Source organism: Neophocaena asiaeorientalis, unplaced genomic scaffold (genome assembly GCF_003031525.2).
Source record: "Neophocaena asiaeorientalis asiaeorientalis breed wild unplaced genomic scaffold, Neophocaena_asiaeorientalis_V1.1 scaffold33, whole genome shotgun sequence".
Lineage (NCBI taxonomy): Eukaryota > Metazoa > Chordata > Mammalia > Artiodactyla > Phocoenidae > Neophocaena > Neophocaena asiaeorientalis.
This window is the reverse complement of record NW_020171988.1, coordinates 832,310-856,272: the sequence shown is the minus strand read 5'-3', so window position 1 is coordinate 856,272 and position 23,963 is coordinate 832,310. Positions and strand designations below refer to the sequence as shown.

Sequence of the window (23,963 nt, the reverse complement as noted above, 5' to 3'; positions counted from 1 at the left end):
GTCAGGGTTAGGTATGTAATTAAGGATTGTCCACGTGTCTAGCAGGATATTGGGGCTACCAGTGATGCAGAAGGAGGCTGTGAGGGCTACCTCACACACACACCTACCCCAGCCCATCCCAGCGTGTGATGGATCACCGCTCAGTGTGTTTAGAAACGATAAAAAAAAAAGATACATACACACACACACACACACACACACACACACACACGTGTATATATATATAATCTTTATAACTATTATGAGCAGAATGCCAGCAGCAAGTAAAATTAAAAGACCTTCCCACAATGGAGACATTTTGTTTTATTTCTTGTCTCAAAGTAAATGTGGAGGGTGTCTCCCTATCTCTGAGGGTGCCATGGTTGGTGGACCTCAGCTCTGAGCAGCCTGCACGTCCCTGCCCTACAGCAGCTGTCATGCACATGAAGCCGAGCGCCGTCCTTCCAGGGCCGCGTGTCTGTGCTGAACCCACACTGCAATCGGCGCTGTGTGATGCCCCTGCCACACCCGGGCGGTCGGGCCAGGGATGCAGCAGGAAACAGCAGATTTTAGTTGGGGCTGGGCAGCAGATAATAAACAAATAGGACAACGGCAGGTGAAGAAGAAGTAACTGGGGAGTGTGATGGTGTGACTGGGGGCCCCCCTTAGAGCTCTCAGTAAGGATTTATTGTTATGAGCAGTCAACATCCAAGTGATTTTGGACAAAATGATACACAGCTTGATGCCCATATTTAAAGCAATATTAATAAAAAGAAAATGTTTAAATTTAAAACCAACGTGCGGCTCATTTCCAAGGACGGGGGTGTTTGAGAACAGAAGGCACAGGACTTGGGGGGCCCAGATCCCTCCCCTATGGTCGCCATGCTCAGCCCAGGTCAGGACCCAGGTGTGCCTGGGGTGACTCATTTTTCGGTTGGAATGTACCTGTTCTGGCAGCACAGTGATTAAGAGCAGAGGCCTCATCCTCAGCAGACTTCAGGTAAAATCCTGACCCCTTCACCTGCTAGCTGTGTGACCTCAGGTAGACAACAGAGACAGGCCACAGCTGAGGCTCGGGCCCAGCGTGGCTGGTTGAGAGGATCAGATGGGGTCATGTATATTACCTATGCCTTGCACACGGTGCTCAGAGAACACCGACTCGTGGCTTTTTACAGTATGGAAGGGTTTCCTTTAATGGGGATTTTAATGGCACCTCTGGTGATTAGTAAAAAAGAGCATTGAGAACAGGAGAAGCAGCATGGAGACGGGACTAGGGGAAGGGAAGGCTGTGGTACCGGGCAGGAAGGTCTCCCACCGGGCACATCTCCACGGAAACTGCGGCATCCTCCAAGTTCCTTTAGCTTTGGAACCAGCTGGTATGAACAGGTGAGAGAGACTCAAGTTTCTATCTTGCAAATATTCCTCTTTTTTTTTTTTTTTTTGGATGGCTGGCATATTTGATACTTATTTTAAGCCCGATTTTTTTTTTCTGAATCTTTACCTTTTTGAATGCAGAAGCCTTCTTTTTGGTTTGTTCATAATTACATATCAGCATTAGCACTGCTGTGAACTTTGATCTGAAGAGTAGCTTTGCCCTTCGAAAGAATTTAACTTATTTGCCTTTTCCATACTTTTGATAAATTGGTATTACAAATATCTATAACTATGTTTACTTTGGAAAGTAGCCATTTTTCCCAGGATAAGATAATCATTAACCATGTCTGTCATAAAACTGCTAGTAACTGTTGTACCAGGCAGTCCAAGGATAACCAAGTATATTGAGTATAACATCCCCGAGAAATTAAAACCCTGGTGAATTACAAAGCGCCTTCTTCTTTCCATTGAGCAGAATGCAGTGGTGTCCTTCAAGGAGCTGTGTGGCCTCTCCTCCGTAGCCAACCTCATGCAGTGCATGCTGGCGGTGTCTCCCCGCTTCCTGGGACCTGATAACACGCCCCTGGTGGTCCTGAATCTCAGCGAGCAGTATCCCACCATGGAGTTGCAGGGAATCGTGCCCGAGGTTCTGAAAAAGATCGTAACAACTTACGACATGGTGAGTGGCTCTTTGCACTTTTATGGAGCCCAGGGGAGGGAGGTGTCTTAGGACAGTACCCCGACATGCTTAGGAGCTCTTGCTGAAGTGTGCTTTCCTAGTTCAGGCTTCCTTTACCTGTGCTGGAAAAGTTATTCCCCTGACCTTGCTGTATTTGAAAGACTTTAGTGTTTTGTTGTTGCTATTTTAGAAAGCAGGATTCAGACAGCTTTTCAAGAATGTATCTGAATTGACTTCTAAAGCATACCCTATTTTCCACATATATATAGGAGGGAATTTTTTTAACCTTTCCCTGTAGTCAGCCATTGAGTCACTCATTTTTATTTTGTTTTCAAACTGGTAAAGGTGAGAAATTTAGTTTTTTTTTTTCCAAAAATACACTTTAAATACCATCAGAGGCAGGTGCTTCCACTACATGACTCTATATTGTGCAAAGTTTTCCTTCCTTATAGCAGCTGCTCTGTGACCCCTGTGATTGGTAATCAGCTTAGCGTTAATGAGGAATCCTCAGGACACCTAGAATATTGCATTTTTGCCCTTAAGGTCTATCTTGCGTTTTCCTAATCGCTTCCTGCTCTCGCTCTACTTTTTGATTTATCGTAACTCTGAGGGATGAGTTAGTGAACAACACCGTTTCAAGCTCGCAGTGTAGCTGAAGTTGTCAAAACGCCAGTGAGCACCGCAGGTCCTCCCCTGCGGTCAGGGTTAAGGGTGGTGCTGGACACTCCCCTCCCAGATGGGCGAGGCTGTCAGCCTGTACCAGCCGGGTGCTCAGAGGTAAGAGGCCTCACCCACCACCTCCTCCACACGAGAAGCAGGAGCTCAGACCACAAAACTCAAGGCTGCTTCTCAGGTAGCCTGCTGTGGTCTAAGACAAATCAGGAGTGGCATTGTAAACCTTACAGCAATATATTTCTTTTACTATTCTGTAAGTTGACCTGAAAACTGCAATTCAGAGGGATTTATACAATTTCCAGGAAAGAAAAAAATGCTTTAGGTCAGCATTTCCCACAGTGTCTGCTGAGGAACCTTGGTTTCTTAGAATATTAATAAGTGTCACATGGGAGAAAGGGTTCCATGTTGAAATAATTTAGGGAAATACTGGTTTGAGCAAAATTAATCAGATGTCTTCACTGCAGGACTGTGTGGGGCCTTTTGTTTGCCGGCAGTGGCTTTCCAAAGGGTGATGGACATAGTATGCCCTATTTGACAAATTGTCTTGACCAGTGGGTACTATTTCCAAAAACAAAAGTTTGGAAGGATTTTTGTTCTTAATCTTCTTCACGTCTTAGCCTTGTTCACCCAAATCTTTGGGTGCATAAGACCTGGAAGTCCAAGTCAGAAGCATGCAGCTTTTTTTTTTCTTTTGCTCTTTCTTTCCCCCAGTTTTATTGAGAAATAGTTGACACTCATGTATAAGTTTAAGGCATACAGCATGATGGTTTGATTTATGCATATTGTGAAATGATTACCACAGTGGGTTCAGCTGACATCCATCTTCTCATATAAAAAGAAGGAAGAAGAGAGGAAAGGAAAAAAAAAATTCTTGTGATAAGAGGTCTTAGGATTTATTTTCTTAAGTTTTCTGTGTATCAGTCATCATGGTATATATTACATTCCTAGGACTTATTTATCTTATAACTGGAAATGTCTACCTTTTGACCACCTTCCTTCAGTTCTCACTGTCTGCACCCTTCACCTCTGGTAACCACAAATCTGATCTCTTTTTCTATGAGTTTGGTTTTTTGTTTTTGTTTTGTTTTGTTTTAGTTTCCACATATAAGTGGGTCATACAGTATTTGTCTTTCTCTGACTCATTACACTTAGCATAATACCTTCAGGGTTCATCTGTGTTGTAGCAAATGGTAGGATCTCCTCATATTTTAATATATATATATGTATATCTCACAACTTCTTTATCTATCCATAGACATTTAGGTTGTTTCCATATCTTGGCTATTGTAAATAATGCTGCTATGAACATGGGGGTGCATGTATCTTTTTGAGTTAGTGTTTTTATTACCTTAGGGTATATTCTGAAAAGCGGAATTGCTGCATCATATGGTAGTCCTGTTTTTAACTCTTTGAGGATCTTCCGTGCTGTTTTCCCTAGTAGCTATACAAATTTACATTCCCACCTATCATAAGAGTGCAGTATTTTAAACAGCTTATCAGTTCATTACCTTAAGAAGAAGTGGTATTTGATCTTTTTCCTGAGTTCCAATGCAATAACCACACGTTGTAGCAGGTGCTTATTATTCCCTGCTCTTTCCAGCTTAGAGTTCACGGTGATGTAAGATAAATAAGGACGGAACACTGGACACTGCAGACAAACTGCAGGGAGTGACAGTCACCCTTCAGAAAGAAGGACGGCCAGGGGCAAATGCGTCTGTAAACATGGGCTGGGGGAGCGCTGTGCTGGGTGCTGGAGGGGCCACAGGCATGAGCATAAGGGGTCCCTGTCCTCAGGGAGCCATCCAGTCTGCTAGGATGGCAGCTGGGGAACAAAACCAAGAAGCTTATGCTGAGATTCCTTTGGGGGGAAAAGATGGAAAGACAGGAAAAAGAGGTTAAATGGAAAAGTCTGAAGAGCTCTTGCATGCTGTGCCTCAGGCTACCTAGTTGGTTTCATGAGAAGAAGCCCAAAGAAGTGGCTGATATTTGTAAATGCTTTTTAAACTTAAGCCACAAATAAAATCGTTAGACATTTTGCAGACCCACGTCATTGACCAACATCTAAGATGACTTACCGGCTCAGGTGTGTTACCGGTCACGCAGTGACATTTCTTCATGGTAACCTTTTTAACAGGACCTTCCTGAGAGTGGGATGTGGTGGTGCCCCAGGGAGGTGTTAACTGGAAGGGTCGGTACCCAGGCGCTAGTCCAGGCTGAGCCCACAGCGGGAGTGAGACCATAGCTGGGTGGACACAGTGCCCACCATATCACTTCCCCCGCCCCTTCCTCTCCCTGGGCTGGAAGATGATAACATTTACTATGTAACTCTTATCTACATATAACTTTATAATTGTGTTGTTGTAGAAATGATAAGACAGTTGGCTTGCTTAAGTTTTTAAAGTTGTGAAATTAGTCTTACATAATGTCTGATTGACATAGCTGGGCTGCGTCATACCCCTAGCTTTATTGATTTGCTCTCTTTTTCATTCCACCTGCTAAACTAAGCTATAAAGTACTTAAAATTAAATTCAAATGTTTATAATTTGCATTTTAAAGGTTGTCATATTGCTACGGCAATATTATAGCTCTTGTAATATTTTATAGTCCATTTATTAGTGACTTAATTATTTCTCACCTTCTGACAACTAATTTATTAAAGCTAGCTAAAGAATAGATGAAATACTGATGGGAAACGTCATAAGGTCCTGGATAGCCTTTATTTTTGTAACGTTTGTTATACTGAGCTTAACCCAAAATTAGCCTTCGAAATAAGATCTTATTTCATTTCACTGACTTCCCATTTATAGTTTGCAGACTCCAAATGAGAAGTAAGCGTAGTTTGAGAAATCCACCCCTCCCCACAAAGTCCTGTGTTACTGCGAGTCTGCACTGCTGAAGTTGCCCTCCAGTGAGGACAGGATTGCGGTATCTCCTAAGAGTGTACAGATATGTATTTATGCTGTCAAGATTGTGACTATTTTTCTGTCTAAACTCTTATTAATAAACGAGTTGTAGCTGAAATATGCCAGTGTCTTTTTGAAAAAGGAGAGTGCAGGGAAGGAGCTGATTGTGGAAATGTGGACACTGTGTAAGGCGGTGTGGTGGCTAGGAAAGAGGGCCCACGCTCAGGGTGGCCTGCAGCCCCATTTGCCTGGGACAGACCCTGCTTGTACACCTGTTGTCCCAGCATAATTATTAATAGTTCTCCCTTTAACCCTTAACAGTGTCCCTGTTTAGATAATTAGTTGTGTGGTCACCCTGCCCACGGCCCCTAGATTGTCCTAATGGCTCTTGTGATTCCCCCCAACGAACAGGTCTTCAGGGTGGCCCAAATTGTGGTTTTTTGCCCTATTTGTCGTCCCTCCTTGGATCCCGGAAGTGGTGAGGTTTGAGGCTGGGACGTTGCTCAGGAAGGCGGGTGTCAAAGCCACCCGGGAGCAGAGGAAGAAAACCACAGACACCTTCTTAGATCAGGCAGATGGGGGAGAAATAGGGAGGGACTGGTCTGGAGAGTGGGAGTGACTGTGTGGTCACACAAGGGAGGCTTTTCTTCCCTGGAGGAGTTCACAGTTTAGTGGAAGAGATGAAACATATCCAGAGATAGTGAGAGGATAGATGATAGATAGATGTGTTAAAATATGTAAACAGGGCTTCCCTGGTGGCGCAGTGGTTGAGAGTCCGCCTGCCGATGCAGGGGACACGGATTCGTGCCCCGGTCCGGGAAGATCCCACATGCCGCGGGGCGGCTGGGCCCGTGAGCCATGGCCTCTGAGCCTGCGCATCCGGAGACTGTGCTCCTCTACGGGAGAGGCTGCAACAGTGAGAGGCCCGCGTACCGCAAAAAAAAATAAAAATAAATATATATATATATATATATGTAAACAGATTATTTGGATGTTCATGGGAGAGAACGGTCAGTTTCAAGTTTAGGAATTAGGAAGACTTCAAGGAAATACTGGCCTCTGACCCTTAAGAACACCTCAGATTTCAGCAGGTGAAGAAAAGGAGACTGTTGCAGGCTGAGTTCACAGGGTGAAACACTCTCAGAAATGGGAAGCACGTGTTCTAGGAAGTTCAAGCATGGACCGTGGGAGTTCTTGCACATTTTTGAGCAGCAAAGAGCCATGCTCAGAATTAAGATTATGGACTGTGGGAGGGTAGGGTTGAAAGAGAACTCAGAGGCCGCCTGCTGAGCGTCTTTATTTTGCAGATGAGAAAATGGAAACCCAGTGGTGCATCAAATTAATGGCAGCACCATTAATGGTTCTAATGGCAGGTTTAGAACCTGACTAGTCTCTTTGTCCAGTTTTTGCCCTGCAGTCCAGATCAGGAAGATGAGCCATGTGTGGCGTGTGGATGACTGATGAATCTAAAGCCCAGATAGCGCCAATGATCATGATCTGACGTTGTTCACGTGGGGCCCTTGAAGTCCCAGGTACCTTATTTCTGATTCTTGCTCCCCCCATGAAGGTGGAGAAGAATTCGTCTTGCATACTTTGGCGTATGTTAAAAGGCAGATCCGATGAGCTTAAAATAAGGAAGACTGTATTCAACAGATTGAGTTCCACTCACTGGAATCTGATTATAAGTACCTGAATATATCTTTTGTATTATTACTTCAGAAAACAGAAAATTTAAGCGTTTTACTTGAAAGTGTGTGTCAGTGAACTTGAATGCATCCACTGTTGAGAATCAGATATCACAGTTGAGCTCGTTCTCTCACGTGTTTAAAGGCTGGTTTGGAGAAGATAAGGATTACGTAACCTGAGTAAGAGATTCTGGTGAGTGAGCGGGTCCCCGCTCCGTAACACACAGTGCTCCTGGGATGATCTGCCGGGAGGCTTCAGGACCACTTCAGGCTTCCCCTCTCCCGTCATCATCATCTTTTTATACGAAAGTGGTTTTTACCACCCTTTTTAATGTTGATGAAAGTAACGATTCAGCTCTTCAGCTATCTTTGCTTATTAGTTTCAGATTTACCGTCTGCTTTACGCTTAAATTTATTAAAATGTTATGAGATCTGTGCTAACAAATAGAGACCAAGACATCGACATTCTTCCTTGACTGAGAGAAAACACTGGGAGTTTAAATATTTTGTGGAGTGTTACGTAAAAAGAAAGTTCTCTTTAAAATTTTTTCATTGGACTTTGAGGGCAGTATTCTCGGTGAAAGAAGCCAGACGCAGAAAGACAAGCCCTGCGGGATTCCACTTAAATGAGGTATCTAAGATAGTCAGATTCATAAAATCAAAGACTAGACTGGGAGTTACCAGGCGCTGGAGATAGGACGTTATTAATCAACAGGCATGAAGTTTCAGGTAAGTAAGGTGGAGGAGTTTTAGAGACCCGTGTACAGTAGCACCTTGTACCTCTAGTCAACAGTAATGCATTGTACAGGTAAGCATTTGTTCAGAGGGGTAGATCTCATGTTAAGTGTCCTTATCACATAAATATTTTTTAAAGAAAAGAAGTCTTTTTCCTTGGTTTTGCTACAGTTTTTCTGCACTATGGAATATGCTTCAGTCATTGTAAGTACATTGATGATGAAGTCCCAGGGAATGAAAGGGAGAGAAGAGGAAAAAGGAAAGAAAAGGATGCCCAGCTCTGTCACAGAGAGCACGGCTGTTCACATACACAGCGGCGGACTCTCGAGCAGCTGTAGCTGCTCGGAGATTACCCATGAATTCATTCCTGTCATTGCCGTTCCTTTGTCTCTGCTTTCTATCTGAAATTAATTTGTTTCCATCTTCACAAAAATCTTGATTTTAATTGCCTTCACACTTAATTAAGAAAGCACTCTCTGAGGAATCCATTTATCCAGTAGAGAACAGTAGTTTTTAGTGTTTAAAAAAAAAGGAACAAGATGCTTTGTCTAGGAGCATGTTATTTGCTTGCTGTGAATATTTTTATATAAGTTACTGGATCGTCCCTTCTACCTCATGGCTTTAAATATTTCTTAAATAAAACAAGATCCTTTAAATAAAATATGTGAAACGAAGGGTTTTTTTCTTACACAGATATGTTGGCAGTCAACATGCAGCATCAGGAGTGCTCTGCTCTATGTTGTTGGTATGGGTTCCTGTATTTTCTCTGGCCACTGCTTAATGCAGGGAAGAGACAAATCACACTTCATAATTGATGGAGTCTGCCCATCTGGACCAAGCAGAGATCATCTGTGATAAGGTTATTATTGATTCCCATCTCCTCTGTGGCTGCTTTTATCACTCTCCTGCCTCAGAACTTGACATTAAAAGCATCTTTTAATTGGAGGTGTCAACTCTCCCAATTTTTGTAACTGTAGAAAAATAGAGTATTATGCCTTGGGATAAGACTGATCTAAAAAGAGGGGGAAAAAAAGATTAGGGAAAGGTGAATGTACCCTGCTACAGGGGGAAGAGCAGAAACCCAAAGCCTCTAGTTTAATTCAGTGACAGGGGAGGTTCATCCAGTGACGTTTCCAAAACGGTTTCTCTGGCATCATCAAAACCATACAGCTGACCCACTTCAGAGCGACTGCCAACCCCACGGGAAGGGAAAAGTAATGTTTACAGGATGGAATGTGATGATGGTATTACTCGTATCATCAGAGCAGCTGTAGAGGCTGCCACTCAGCCACCAGAAGCAGGGAGATTGAGAAATTTAGGGGAGATGGTGCTTCACGGTGTGATATGCACGTGGTGATTGCACGACTGTATCTCTCATCCGCTTTTCATGTTTTACATGTCTCCACAGAAACCATCGAGGGACACATACGTAGAAGTATTCTTACACACACACACACACACACACACACACACACACACACACACACCCCTTCAGATACTAAGCAAGAACAGTTGCGAAACAGTAGCATTTTAGGGGCTGGCAATCCCCTTGAAAGAGCCTTCATCGGCGGCTGCTTTTTACCAGTTAAATTTGATACCCAGCCCCAGACTCTCTGGGAGGACAGAGATGCAAACCTTAAGAGTCCCACACGTTGTCAGATGGTGTCTTCAGACGAGAAGTGATAAAGTACGAAGCGAGCCACTGTACCATCTGACGCACCAACTGCAGATACTGTTCTGCAGTTTTCAATTCCTGAGTGACTGCGGCGCTGTCCCACCGTACTGGGAGACGAGGAACGGGAGCCTGCTGTTGGCATCACTTCAGCCCTTGAACCAAGCCACCTGGGGAGCGGTTATGGGGCTGTGGCTCGGGGCCATGTGTTTGGTGGGGTCTCCCACAGTTTGACTTCTCTGTTAGAGCCTTTCTGTTGCTTCTGAAGGGGGCAGAACAAGATTGCTTATTTCTCGAACGCCTTATTTCACTGAATCTGGTAGGAAATATGTATGTAATATATCTGGAACCTAAGGCTCCAGAAAAGTTAGGGAACTTCCTTGTAAGCAGATGCATTACACAGAAGAACACTACTACATTTTTGATGAAACTTAAGATCGCTGAAGTGCTGTAGTCTTGTTTCCTTCCTGTGCAAGAGGAGAGGGATTGCTTCCCACGTTCCCATCCGATCCCACGTGAATGTGGATTTTGCTCTTGCATTATTCCTTCAGTGTTTATTTTTGATATATTCTCTTCTTGACTGGAAATAACTTATTTTGTTTCTTCAGTGGCTAAAGTTACCTCCTTAAGTTGTTTTCTGAGTTCTTCTTTCTGTCAAAGACCCACCAAGACATTTTTTTCAACATTTATTTGGCCGCGCCAGATCTTCAGTTGCAGCGTGCGGGATCTTCCTTGTGGCATGTGGACTCTTAGTTGTGGCATGCATGCGGGATCTAGTTCCCCGGCTAGGGATCGAACCTGAGCCCCCTGCATTGGGAGCATGGAGTCTTAGCCACTGGACCACTAGGGAAGTCCCCAGGACATCTTTTAAAAGTCCGTGTACATCTCTCAAATTCTGAGCGTCCTCTGTCAATAACAGACGTGGTTTTCTTGGTCAGTCGCCACGAGCATCAGCGACTGGTCAAGGCTGGGAAGAAGCATTTGCCTTCCTTATCCTGGTTTGCTTGGTCAACTTCCTGTCCCCACTAGGCTTCGAATAAACAGAATTGGGCTGAGTGGAGACAGCAGTGCTGGCCGACTTCCAGGTTCTTCAGCCTGTTGTCACCTCATGCCTGTGGGGCAGAGACTGAGTTCAGACCACACACTCGGCCCAGATGGGGAAGGAAATGCAGCTTTCCCAGCTCTCTTAGGGGCAGGTGAGTGTCCCTCAATTTTAGTTCCATTTCGTAACCCTGATCCATTGCCTTAATTCACATTATCCACTTTGGGTTGTGGTTGCTTGACTCTTTAGGTAAAATGCTCCGTCTCTCAGACTTTCTCTCTTCCCTCAGCTCCTCTAAGAGTGGCCACTAGCTGCCTGGAGGGGGTGCAGCTGCAGAAAGTCTCCTTTCTGTGCCCTTGCTAAAGAACGTCCTAAAGCTCACCACCGCCCACCCCAGTGCACCTTGGGGCTGGTGTGTGCAGTGCAGGGATTTCCTGGCTCCGTCCTCCGTCCTCAAGGCTCCAAGAGGCGGGCTCCCAGTGTCCCCTCCACTTCCCCTTTCCTCATCCTGCCCTAGGGCTGCAAACGCTTGGTCCAGCCGTGGTCGGTGGAGGGGCATCTCCTCTACCCTAGGGGTGATGCTCCTGGGACCTACATGTGTTGTTCCTTGATATGTTAAAATAATTTAGAAAAGAGTTTCTCCTTGACAGATCCTGACTTTCAAGCCTGTTGTTTTGGTGGGAACCCAAATAAAAATCTAATCTGACCTTTAAAACCGAGAAGTGTCTTTGTTTTTACAAGATAGCTGCTTTTCACCCAGGCTCTGAAACTTGCTCTTTGAGTAGGTGGAAAGCCCCAGGGCAAAATGATTTATAAACTATGGCAACATCTCTGGGAAAGAAACAGCTTTACACTCTCCTCCTTACACCTCCCACTGCTGTCGCCATGCAGCTGGCAGCCTTTCCCTCCCCACGGCACTTCATCTCCTGGATTCCCAGAAAGACAAACTTCTGGAAATATCACCTAGAGAGAGACCCGGGTGCTGAGGCAGAGTCAGAAGTCTGATGTGCCAGCTGTAACAACTAGGGATTATGTAATGATCATCAAGAGAAATGGAGTCTGAATACTTTGACTAGTGTTGTTAAGTGAATAACATTCTTCTTAGAGCATCTTGGAAATGTGGCCTCCCTTTGGCATGTTGGGATTGATGAAGCATTTATGTTAAGCCTAGTAATTGCCAAGAGAGGGAAAAAAGGGGAGAAATAACTGTAGGGAGATGTATCTCATGCATATAGTCTTGTAGCAATTGAAGTTTTCCAGAATCAGAATTTCTGATTTGCTATTGAAACATGCATCAAACACTATTAATAATATATAGCCCTTTCTTGAAGAGAACACTTTTTACAGCATCTAGAATCTGTTTGACATCTTGAAGTTTGTGATCACTGTTGTGGTGTGCACGGCGTGGTACTGTGTCTACAGCCAGTTTTGTGGATGTGATTGTCCTCTGTGGCGGAAATCCTTTTCAAACAGGAAAGTGATGATCAAGAAACAAAGGACTGGGCTTCCCTGGTGGCGCAGTGGTTGAGAGTCCGCCTGCCGATGCAGGGGACATGGGTTCGTGCCCCGGTCCGGGAGGATCCCACTATGCCGTGGAGCGGCTGGGCCCATGAGCCATGGCTGCTGAGCCTGCGCGTCTGGAGGCTGTGCTCCACAACGGGAGAGGCCGCAACAGTGCGAGGCCCGCGTACCCCCCTCAAAAAAAAGAAACAAAGGACTGAGTTGGCTTTTGGTGTGTGATAATTTATATGTCTTTAGCGGCTTGTGAGTTCCGAGTCCTTTCAGATCCACAAAAGTGAAGACTGGCCAATCTAGAACCTGCCTTTCACGGCTCACTGATGCGTTCGGCCTGCTTCCCCCCTGGTGTCTGGGAGCCCTCTGGCTTGCTCTGACCTTGGACTCAGAGGGGAGCTGTGTCTCTCATTGACCCTCTGACCTGTGCCGTTGGGACAGAGGGAGCTGTGCCAGCCTGTGCTGGCTGCTTTGAGAGATCATTGTGTTCCTCTCCCTCATCGTAAGCTGTCCTGGGACAGAACCCTTGGAGCCCCCTACATGTGGACTCTACTCTGAAACACCCAGCACTCTCTGGGCCACACCCCACTGGAGGACCCAGGAAATGCACCTTCACTGTTTATCTTAGTTTTCCTAGGGTGGCGGTTTCTGACCAGATGGGGAGTTGGGGGTGTGAAGCCCATGGTGATTCTTCATCCCGCTCAGGAAGGTGGCTGCCTTTGCCACCTGAGCCTGCGGCTGCCCCTGCTGTCAGCTCCACGTGGGATTCAGAACATTCTCCAGCCAGTTAAATGGGGATGTTTTGCCTGTGTGATTATTTTAGCAGTGCTGGCTACAACTAACCAGTAAGAATCACACACGTGAACCTCTTTTTTAGAAGTATTTTTCTTCTGTCAAAGATTCATCCAAAAGGTGAATTGTTTAATATTTCGTTGTGTCCCATCATAGTCTGTATTCAGGTTGACGTTTAGAAAGGATGTAAGTTGCAGTGATAACAGAATTTTATTGTTTAGCCTCTCGATATTCTGATATCATTCCCTGACTTGGCAAATGCAAGATCCATTCACTGGAGCTTAACTTGATTTATTGACACCCATTCTTATATAGTTTAGAGAAGCAAATGCTTTTCCATTGAGAAAATCGGCAGCGTTGCGAATCCCATTCAGAGTTGAGTTGGAAAGATTGAAATTACTCAGATACCTCTAGAAAATTGTTGGTGGTACATAGATTGGCTTGTAAATGTAGTGATGGGTCTCCTCTGTTTTCATGGACACGTAGTCTCTGGGTGTGCAATCACATTTTAGAAGACAACTCTCAGAAATGGGATACTTTGGATGGAATCTGCTCCATGAGAATTTAGCTATCAGAATAACCATCTTTATGAAAGATCATATATTTCAGAATTTTTTTGAGTACTACACGTAATTGTTGACACTTACTTGGGCCGCCTTCTGGCGTCACTTCTTGGCAGTAGGATGTCCTCATTTCTGACCTATTTTTCCTGTCTTTTATGTCCCTAGTCATGACCTGGAAGAAATTTTTTAAAGGTGTTTTTTCACAGTCTTTTGAATAATGAGGCAGTAGTGATTTTTCTCTGCAACTTGATGTATTCCTGACAGTAATATTTGGCCCTTTCTAAGCTTTAAGCGTATATTTTGTTGATATGTTACATTTGACTTCAGGTTTATAAGAGAAATAAAATTCAGCACTGCCTACGGATTCATTATTTCTATTTTTGTGTAGTGGGGAGGGCTCACCCCCAGCCTCACCAAACCCCTCTAAGCGGCACTCGTCTGGTGGTAACTCTCCGCCATACACATTAACCGCTGTGCCAGTGGGGACCACAGGAACTGTCACTTATTATTCTATTTTAACGGTTCCTGGTTTTCATTCTGTTCACTTATATTCCCCCAGATTGCTAGGAAATAATTAATGCCACTCACCCCACTAAAATAACCACCCTTGACAGCAGAAATCTGATTTTACTACCACATGAATTTATCGGGGATAAAAATAGCACTTAATAATGGTTTTTAAGTCTTTTCTAACTTAAGGCATTTAAAATTCTGAACCATAAGAAAATTACTCTCCCAGTCAACTCAGTGGGTGGACAGTATGATGTGTTAAAAGTTTAACTCTACAAGCTTGATTATCAATTAACTTAAAAATAACATGTTAAGTAGTTTAAAACATTTCTTTCCCTACTACGTTATTATTAGTCACATCTTTAGGGCTAACTCTTATAGATTTTTATGTGCAGATTTTATATAGGAAGCCCTTTATCTACTTATGGAAATCTTGAAGTATTTTCTTTGAAACCAATGTTGATTATTCTAGTTTTCTTTATAATTATTATACTCCTATACCAGAGAGAGATTAAATGGAGTGCTACCATCACTTATGTCATTATATGGCACAAAATAATTTTAGCTTTGAATAATCACTTATCTGGTGCCAAAAGCCAAAAGCCAAAAAAAAAAAAAAAAAAAAATCTGTCTTTGTGAATAGAGATAGCTGTTTTGAGTATTTAGCTAAATGTAACCAAGATGGTAGTTACTCATTTTTAGCTGACTTCCTAAAACTAACGTCTAGCTATGTTATAAGTCCGTGAAAGTCTTTGACCAATGTTACGATTCTCTGTGGCCAAATTTCTCCTTCATTTACATATAACATACGTTTATGCTTTTAAAATACCAACCACACTTGATTTTTCATGTTCTGTTCTAAAATGTGCATGTAGCATGTCAAACTATATTCTCTGGAATACTTTTAGTCCAGTTTCACCAAGTGATGCATGGTGTGGCATTTTAGAGCAGGGTCAGGCAACGCTGGCCTGTGGGCCTGGCCGGCACCACCCATTTGTGTACGGGCTGCAGGCTTAAAATGGTATTTACATATTAAATGGTCGGAAAAAAAAAATTCAGGACATGTAAAAATCATATGAAATTCAAGCCTCTGTGTCCATAAGGAAATTTTGTTAGAGCACGTTCATGACGCATTCTATGTGTCTGCTTTCACATTGTGACAGCAGTCGCCTAAAATATTTACTGTCTGCTCCTTCACAGGAAAAGTTTGCCAACCCCTCAAAAAGAGGATCACAGAAAAAGTCCTTAGGGTGTTTTGATGCCCTGGTTTCCAGATTCACTTTGGCCAGCTTAAATCATGACTTTAAAGGTTTTCTTTCTTCTTCTTTTTTGAATAATGTACTTAGTGCGATTTGAATGTAGATCCATAGAACATCATTTGACTCTGTTACCCCAGTAGGAGGAGGGCCCCTGAGTTCTGTCCCGGAAGAGGCAGTGGACCCCTGAAGAAGTAAAACTACTTGTTAGTGTTTGACGGTCAGAACTATAAACACCAGAGGCGGGAACTAGGAAAGGAAAGCCTGTGAAAATTCCAGTTTGCTTACGATGCCCGTGAGGACAGCGTGCTACTGCAGCAAAAAAATGGTGACAGTCGACCAGAATCTTGTGTTATAATCCAGTAAAATTTGTAACTACCTTTAGTTCACATGTGTTTAGCGAGATGTATAATCATGATTGCGCTGCTTGGTAATGAGGCACGACAAACGAGCCGTCTAAGGATTGAGTTTAAGCCGTGCTCAGGTCAAGCATTTCTTGTTAGGGGAGGGGGAAGGGAGGGCAGAGAAAGGGGAATTGGGTGGAGCCGGTGGGCAGGCTCTGCATCTCTTCTGAAAACCCCTAGTTTCCTCTCACCTTCCCTTAAGGCGGGAAGGAGGGCTTTCTCTAGAATTATAAAATCCAGGCAGTACTAACCACATTCTATTTAAAGCTCTCTCCACCTCCACCTGGAGGTGAAGCCCCAACCCAGACCCTCTCCCACGGTGGCTGGGGGTGGGGCTGGAGGGTCTTTGCTGCTTTCTTACACTCATCACAACCTGTAATTATACATTCGTTGGTTTGATTCCTTTTCTTAAGGTACCTCTCTCTCTCTCTCCCCCAGATCTGAACCCCCGGGTGGCTGCGACCCTGTGTGTCCCGCTCATCACTGTGTTCTCACGACAGAGCCTGCCACAGGGCAGGCACTCAAAATATATTTATGAACGAATGAGTGAATGAATGAATGAGTGAAAGAAAATGCCCTTGATCTAGAGGACACAGATATCAGGTGTCCTTCCCGCCCTACATCTAGGTCCCGGAGTACCTACATTTCCCTGAACTTGGCTCATTTACGCGTGCACGGAAAGCCTTTCTTGGGAGCATTAGGTTTGGGGCTGGTGACGGCTAGAGGGTGGAGTGACTGTCCTTCCAGTCTCAGTACCAGAGGGTCTCACCGTGTCCGTCCTAAGGTGGTAAGTGGCACCTGTGCCGGTCCAGGAAGAGGAGGTTCCTGGACAGCTCCAGATGCCTGTGCGAAGGGCAGGGCCTGAGGCGGGAGGCCAGGCCTGGGACAGCTGGGAGGAAGGAAGCTATGAGCGTCTCAGGTCCCCAGACCATTTACCTCTTATTCAGATCCTCAGTCTTCCCTGCCCTTTACCAGAGGGTTCTTTGCCCTGTCTGCAATGCCCTACTCTTAAAGGTTCATGGGTCCTAAGGAGGACACACCCCTAGGGTTGAGGAATGAAGGGGAGAGGAGGCCAGACAGGAGAGCTGCTTGATTCAGCAAAGGCCGCTGAGATGGGAACATGGCTTCTATACGAAGAGCGTTTCATGCTTTTCCAAAGCATGCTGAGAAGTTGAGTGCCACGTGAGGTAGCAGGTGGGCATGGGCTCCTGGTGGGCCAAACGAGAAGTCCCTGAATGCCAGACCGCCACCGTCCCTCAGTTGTCACACCCCTCATCCCGACGCTCGCGGGCCCTGCTGGGTACCACACCCGGGGAAGGAAACCCGGACCCCGCACGCAGTATCCGCGGGCTGTGAGTCCACCTTGGCTAGGCTTTGTGCTGGTCCTTCTCTCACCTGCGTTGTGAGCTGACTCCCAGGGCACAGGCCATGTGCCCTGGTGTGTTCTGCCAAGGACACATTTCCGTGAGTGCAGTTGTAAGTTCACACAGCCCTGGGTAGGTGGGCATGGGTGTGAACACGTGTGTACAAGATCGTTCTTGCACAGAGACGCTGGGACTAGCAATTGGGGGAGGAAGGGGGACCCTGCCTGCACCCTGGAGGTAGGTGAGTGGGGGCTTGGGGGATGGTGGTGCCAGCAAAGAATATGAGCCCTGAGCGTGAGAAGTCCCTGCTCTGGTGCGCACTCTGTGACCGGGCACGTCGCCTCTTCATCTGTAGAACGGGCAGGGTCTCACCGCCACCCAGGGGTTGAGATCACATGTAAGTAGCCCAGGGCATGGGAAATTCTCAATACACGGTACTCATTATCATGTCAGTATGCGTTCAAAGGCTAGAAACAAGCAGCTCTTGGTGCTCGAAGACTTCTCTGTGTGTATATCTTAGCATCACTTGAACTTCACCGTAGCAGCTTTGCTGTATATGGAGACGTGGTTACTCCGTTTCATAAAGGCAGGTTTAAAGTTGCAAAGTGAAAAGCAGAAGGTTAGGTTTCCCACCACCTTGCGTGGGGAGTTGCCTCTCTACTCAGAAAGGGGAAGATGCAGGAGCCTGTGAGTTCTGTGGTTGACACCAGAAAGGCCGTAAACATTGTAGTAGCTGGTCGAGTGGTTCTTGCCCCCCTCCTAGCTCTGCTGTTCCAGAGTACTGCAGACTCTTTACTGGGCTCAAAAATAATGCTCTTCAGTACAGAGAAGTCTCCAATTGCTTTCCTCTATTAACTAACATCTAGACTTAGCTATCACAGACCTGAGAGAAACTAAGGACACCTTAACAGTAAGACTATGATTGAATTACCGTCTGTTAATTAGGAGTTTGAAAATCACCTTGATCCCCTTGGAGAAAAACCTTGATATAAGTAGATGGTAATAAAAGCGGAACTATGTTTAATTCAAACTGTATCTTTTGAAATTTAATTAATTTCGTAATAATAGTTTTATTTATTTTTATTTTTTTAAAAAAATTCTTGGCTGCACCCCGAGGCATGTGGGATCTTTGTTCCCTGAGCAGGGGTCAAACCCACGCCCCCTGCATTGAAAGGCAGAGTCTTAACCACTGGACCACCAGGGCAGTCCCTCATAATAATAGTTTTAAATGAGCATGTCAGAACTCTAAATGGTCCTTGGTCTCTTGAAAGAGTTATGTAGCATCCAGAGGTTCCTAATACAGTCTCCGGAAGTAGCTTGCTCACTGAGTAGTTGGCTTTAACGAGCTCGAGTTCCCCTTTTCTCCTGCAGGGAAGACTTAGGCCAGGTTTTTTTTATTTATTTATTTTTTGGCGGTACGCGGGCCTCTCACTGTTGTGGCCTCTCCGGTTGCAGACCACAGGCTCCGGACGCGCAGGCTCAGCGGCCATGGCTCACGGGCCCAGCCGCTCCACGGCACGTGGGATCCTCCCGGACCGGGGCACGAACCCGTGTCCCCTGCATCGGCAGGCGGACTCCCAACCACTGCGCCACCAGGGAAGCCCTTAGGCCAGGTTTTAAACCAGTCTCATCAGTTCTTTGGAGACACTCCCCTCCATCAAAGATGTAGCCTCTGCACTCAGATTCTTTAAAACTTCGAAGACTGGGGAAGTCACAGTGGTGCCCTGCCCCGCCTTTCCCTCCTCCCAGACATTTACTGGAAGCAGAAGCAAGTGGCCGGCTGTAGACTGCATGCCTACTGGACACCCTGGCTGCCTCCCGGCCTAGTGGAAAGCTCCTTTCCCAGCTGCTAAGCCCCTCCCGTACTCATATCCTTTCCTGCCGTCATGGCCACAGCGGGTATTTGAGCACAAGGTGCACTTAAATTTCATGCTGAGATGGTACGAGGGTGTCACGTAAGCACATCGCTACTATAGTTGAGAAAATCGGAGAAGTGTTTTACAGCGTTGAGAGGCTGCCTGTGACCAAGGGCCCTGGGGAGGATGGGGTATGCGTGCACCCGTGAGGTCACCGTGGTGCAGAATGATTCATCGTGTGCTATAAAGTAGCCTGTTTAGCATGAGAATGTGGAATAAGGCTTCCCACAGTCATCACGTGTAAAATGACAGGTAACATCCCGAGTTCTTCCCTAAGGAAACTTCTGATTGTGTGAGGTTGGTCATAAAATGGAGAAATAAGAGGGTCATTATCATTTGAGTGCACGTGAACTTACTATATACGTGCTGTCTACACAGAAAAAAGCACAGCATGAGGTGAAGTGGTAGGAGTTATTACATAGTTTTTCTGGATAGTTTTATAGTTGCGTTGGAATTCCTTTTTAGGGTAGTTTGGGTTCTGTTTTGTTGCTCAATTTTCAACAGTTTTCGTTTTCTCTGAGTATCGTATCATACGGCAGCAGAAGCAGTACAAGAAGAAAACCAAAATTCTTTTCGACTTGTTGACATTCTGTGTACTTCTGAAACTAAAACTATGCAGAACATTGAAAACTTTGCCAACAATTCATGGTAGAATAAACATTTAAAATCTGTACATTGAGTTCGTAACTAATCTCTTGGTTTATTGGAACTCCCAGCTTTTCCAGAGCCCTTTTCTATTTTCCCTGTGCTATTCTGTACTACTGAGCTTCACCAGCCCTGACCTATTTAAATATATTTGGGAACATGGAGACTTCTAGTAATCTAAGTCTCAATTAATCTAGAAATATGAGTGACTTCCTTTCACGTAAAGGTTTGGTTGTGGCTTTATAGTTTATTAACTTGTCTGCATAAAATAAAAATTTCTTATCTGATTTGAAGGATGGTTTTTAATAAGGTAGATCACCCTTGTGCATTCACTGTTTTAATTCCTCTAAGCTCTGGCTCTGTGATTTTATTGTTCTTTTTTCTTTTATTCCTCTATATAGTGCTTTTTTCCCCTCCTTAATTTCCTCTTTATGGTGTTTTCTCTGTCTTTGCTCCTTTCTGCTCTCCTTCAGCCTACAAATGTGTATTACTAAGGACTTCTAGTGGCTAATGCTGGAAGTGCCTCTCAGAAATACCCACAATGTAAACGTTTGGTCCATCCCAAGTGCACTAGGCACCAAAGCAACTAGGAGAAAAGAAAGCACCTAGAGCAATAAACTGGTTGTTTTGACTACATGATACTGTTTATTTCCATGAATTTTATACTGAATCCAAATTGCTATTTAGATGAGTACAGGTAAAACCTGTATTACTCTGTGTATAATAAGCATAATGTCTCTTTGCTTTTATATTGACGTGGTAATTCACTTCAGGAACTACTGGTTAGTTAAAACTTGAAGTTTAATCTGTGAAATGCAGCCCTTTCTAAGTGTGTGAATATGGTTATATATTGATTTAGAGTGAGAAGAAGTGATTTAGAGTCAATGGAGACATTGACTGTGGTAGGAGAGGCTTTTCATCAAGTGAAAATTCAGCTAGATACTTACAGGTGAAATGGGATCTCAGTTTACAGGGTTTGATCTGAAATATAGTGCATGAAGATTCAGCATACAGCTCAGATAAAAGGTAAGTAACAGGAGAGCTACGTGCCTCACCCTTAGGTACATACCACCCTAGCTTTGCAGTGAACTTTATGACGAATCAGAGCATGTTGAAAAGCTAGAGAGTTCTTGGCTTCCTGAATGTGGACTCTGGGTCACTCTTAGCTCATAATTTGCTCCAGATTTACACAGCACTTGGCATCTCTTCTCTGGCAAGGAATGGTTGTTAAAATGGTTGAATACAATGTGGAGGAGGTCTTTATGATGCCAAAAGCATACTTCAGTTGACTGTGATAGATACTGAGAGTTTAACTTTACTTCACAAGAAAATTGCGTAGATCTTGAAATACTCTCCCTTTTATAGTCAGTTATAACACTTGTTTTGAACATGCAAATTTATTTGCATGTGATCAATACAGTAAGGGATAATTTTAACTGAACGCGGATTTTGTGTTTACCTGTGCACGGTTTTGACGGCAAGAAACACTAGCGAGCGCAGAACACTGCACCTGGGTGAATTGAATGTACACACCCACCTCACACACCCACCAGCTGCTACATCAGATCACCAGGTGTGTCCTGCACTGCGCCCTCCGCATCTCAGTTATAACCTCTCACCAGACATCAGACCCCCTCCTTCCGTCACTCACAGTAACTCAAGAGCTGCAGCCCTTCCCTCCAGGTCTTTTTCAAGGTCAGGTGCCACACGCCACGCTCACTGCTGCGTTTTTGCATTCCTTAGCTACGTAACATGTGCAGGACTGTGCTATCACTTGTATTCTGCTCCTGCCTTTTGTAATGTGTCACGGCAGAATTTCTGAGTGTTGTGCCCTGACCCAATTTTCCCCACAAACCTTGCGTTTTTTATCACACAGGTTTTTTTATAGTGCGGTGATTTTTAGGAATATGTCTGTCACACAGCAGAACTGTCAGTACTGCCATCTTATTGTCCAGAGTTACCAAATGACCGAGTCCGGAGCTCCTAACACTGTAGACCTTCCAGAAACTCTCCTCCCACCCCTGGAAATGTTCAACATCCTTGTTCTGTCCCTGCCCCTCTGACCACTCCTTCTGTGTCTCTTACACAGCTTCCCTCTGCTTATTATTATCTGCAGTGTTGCTGTGATGTTTTCATCTCATTTAGCTTTAAAATTCCTCCCTCAGAGATGTAGACATTCTTTCATCTCAGCTGCTACCTTGGTGCAGAAAACTTCCGATTTTCCAGCCCTAGAACCAAGCTTTCCCACGGTTTCTAGCTGCTGCTACGGATCCTCAAAAGACTGCCCCGTTCACTGCCAACTCCTCTGCTCAGCTGGGGCGGAACTCCACTTCCGGGATGAGTTAACACCTTAGAGACACAGTGTAAACCTGGAAAAGCTTTGCAGCGGTCGGGTGCGGCACAGCCTCCTCGTCTGTCCGGTTTACCCTCTTTGTCTTTGGCTCTTCCTTCTGTGTCCACAGCACATCAGTCACCGGGTCCTGCTCTGTCCTTCCCGATGTACCCTCTCCAGCCCATCTCTCTTTCCCAGCCCCCCTGCGTCCTGCCCCCCTTTCATACCCCCATCCCCCATTCCTTCCTTACTCTTCGTTCAGAGCCTGAAATTCTACCTTGATCACAGCACATCTCAGCTTAAAATCGTAATTCCGGGGGCTTCCCTGGTCGCGCAGTGGTTGGGAGTCCGCCTGCCAATGCAGGGGACACGGGTTCGCGCCCCGGTCTGGGAAGATCCCACATGCCGCGGAGCGGCTGGGCCCGTGAGCCATGGTCGCTGAGCCCGCGCGTCCGGAGCCTGTGCTCCGCAATGGGAGAGGCCACAGCAGTGAGAGCCCCGCGTATCGAAAAAAAAAAAAAATCGTAATTCTGTATTGCATCCAATCTGGCCCTTTTCTAGCCACGTTCCCTACTTTCCTCTAACGCAAGAGGAAATGTCTAGAGAGCCTAACGATATTGCATATGGATCTCTGTCCTGGCGCCTCCCATCACACCCGCAAGGGGGTCGGTATGTGGCAGCGGCCACGTACACTCCTCTCTACGTATTCATTAACAATCCAGTAGTGTTTTCTAAATGGCAGAGTTCTTTCCTTTTTTGAAAAAATTTTATGTTTTAACTGAAGTGTAGTTGATTTACAATGTCATGTTAGTTTCAGGTGTACAGCAAAGTGATTCAGTTATACATATATATGCTGTATATATATTCTTTTTCATATTCTCTTCCATTATAAATTATTATAAGATATTGAGTGTAGTTCCCTATGCGGTACAGTAGGTTCTTGTTTATCTATTTTATACATAGTAGTGTATGTATATTAACCCCAAACTCCTAATTTATCCCTCTGCCCTTTCCCCTTTGGTAACCATAAGTTTGTTTTCTGTCTTTGGGTCTATTTCTGTTGTGTATATAAGTTCATTTGTATCATTTATTTTTTAGATTCCACATATAAGTGATATCATTTGATATTTGCCTGGCAGAGTTATTTCTCTCATTTTTCTATTATATAGGTTGTTTTTCTGTAATTTCCTATAATTTGCACGGTGAAAAATGTAGAAGTCAGGTTTCATGAGGAAACAAGGACAGATTACTCTGGAAGCGGTTTTTTGTTTATAGAGTGTTTTCCTAGTGACCTTGCTGGAAGGGACGCTGACCTGGAACGCCTCAGCCCCGGGAGGGTGCCCGCACAGCGGCCTGTGTGAGGTGGAGGGGCTTTAACTGCAGCCTGCAGCTGCCTAAAGACCGCCACAGCTGTGCAACTTTTATGCCCTAGTTCAAATGTGTGATTTTTATATTATTTTCAAGTATTAAAAAGCTATGTTGTAATTCCCAACAATAACTTTATAAATGGTTTCTCTTCCATTAGTTCAACTCTGTGACATTTTGCTGTACTTGGAAGCTTTCGCGAAAGGAAACGTTACCTCTGCATTTCAATTTAGAAGGCTCGGATCCCAGAGTTCCCGCATTTGGTTCAAAAATTCTTCACCCATACAGTAATAATTATTGTAAAGTGTTAAAGACAAAAGTAGCATTGTTAATTGAGGACGTTACTTTCAAGAACACAGAAAAAAAGCACCAAAGCTGACAGATTCCAGAGGGAATTTCGTTTTTATTTTCTCTACGTTCTCAGCGTTGGTGAACAGACTCACTTTGTAGGGCTGTGTAGCACAGGTTGCAAAACAGAAAATAAAGAGTCTACAGAAATCTAGTAATATAAAATATATTAATATAGTAATAGTTCTCATAATCACACCTATAAACAGAGA

At 44.6% G+C, this 23,963-nt stretch overlaps 1 protein-coding gene across 1 annotated transcript in view; it reads left to right on the top strand.

Annotated features, from left to right (window-relative positions):
* PLCL2 (phospholipase C like 2) overlaps positions 1 to 23,963 on the top strand; it is a 190,833-nt gene that overhangs the window by 108,131 nt on the left and 58,739 nt on the right. Inside the window, exon 3 of the mRNA XM_024747559.1 lies at positions 1,829 to 2,032. Within this exon, the coding sequence (XP_024603327.1) occupies positions 1,829 to 2,032 (204 nt within the window). The remainder of the gene's footprint in view (positions 1 to 1,828; positions 2,033 to 23,963) is intronic.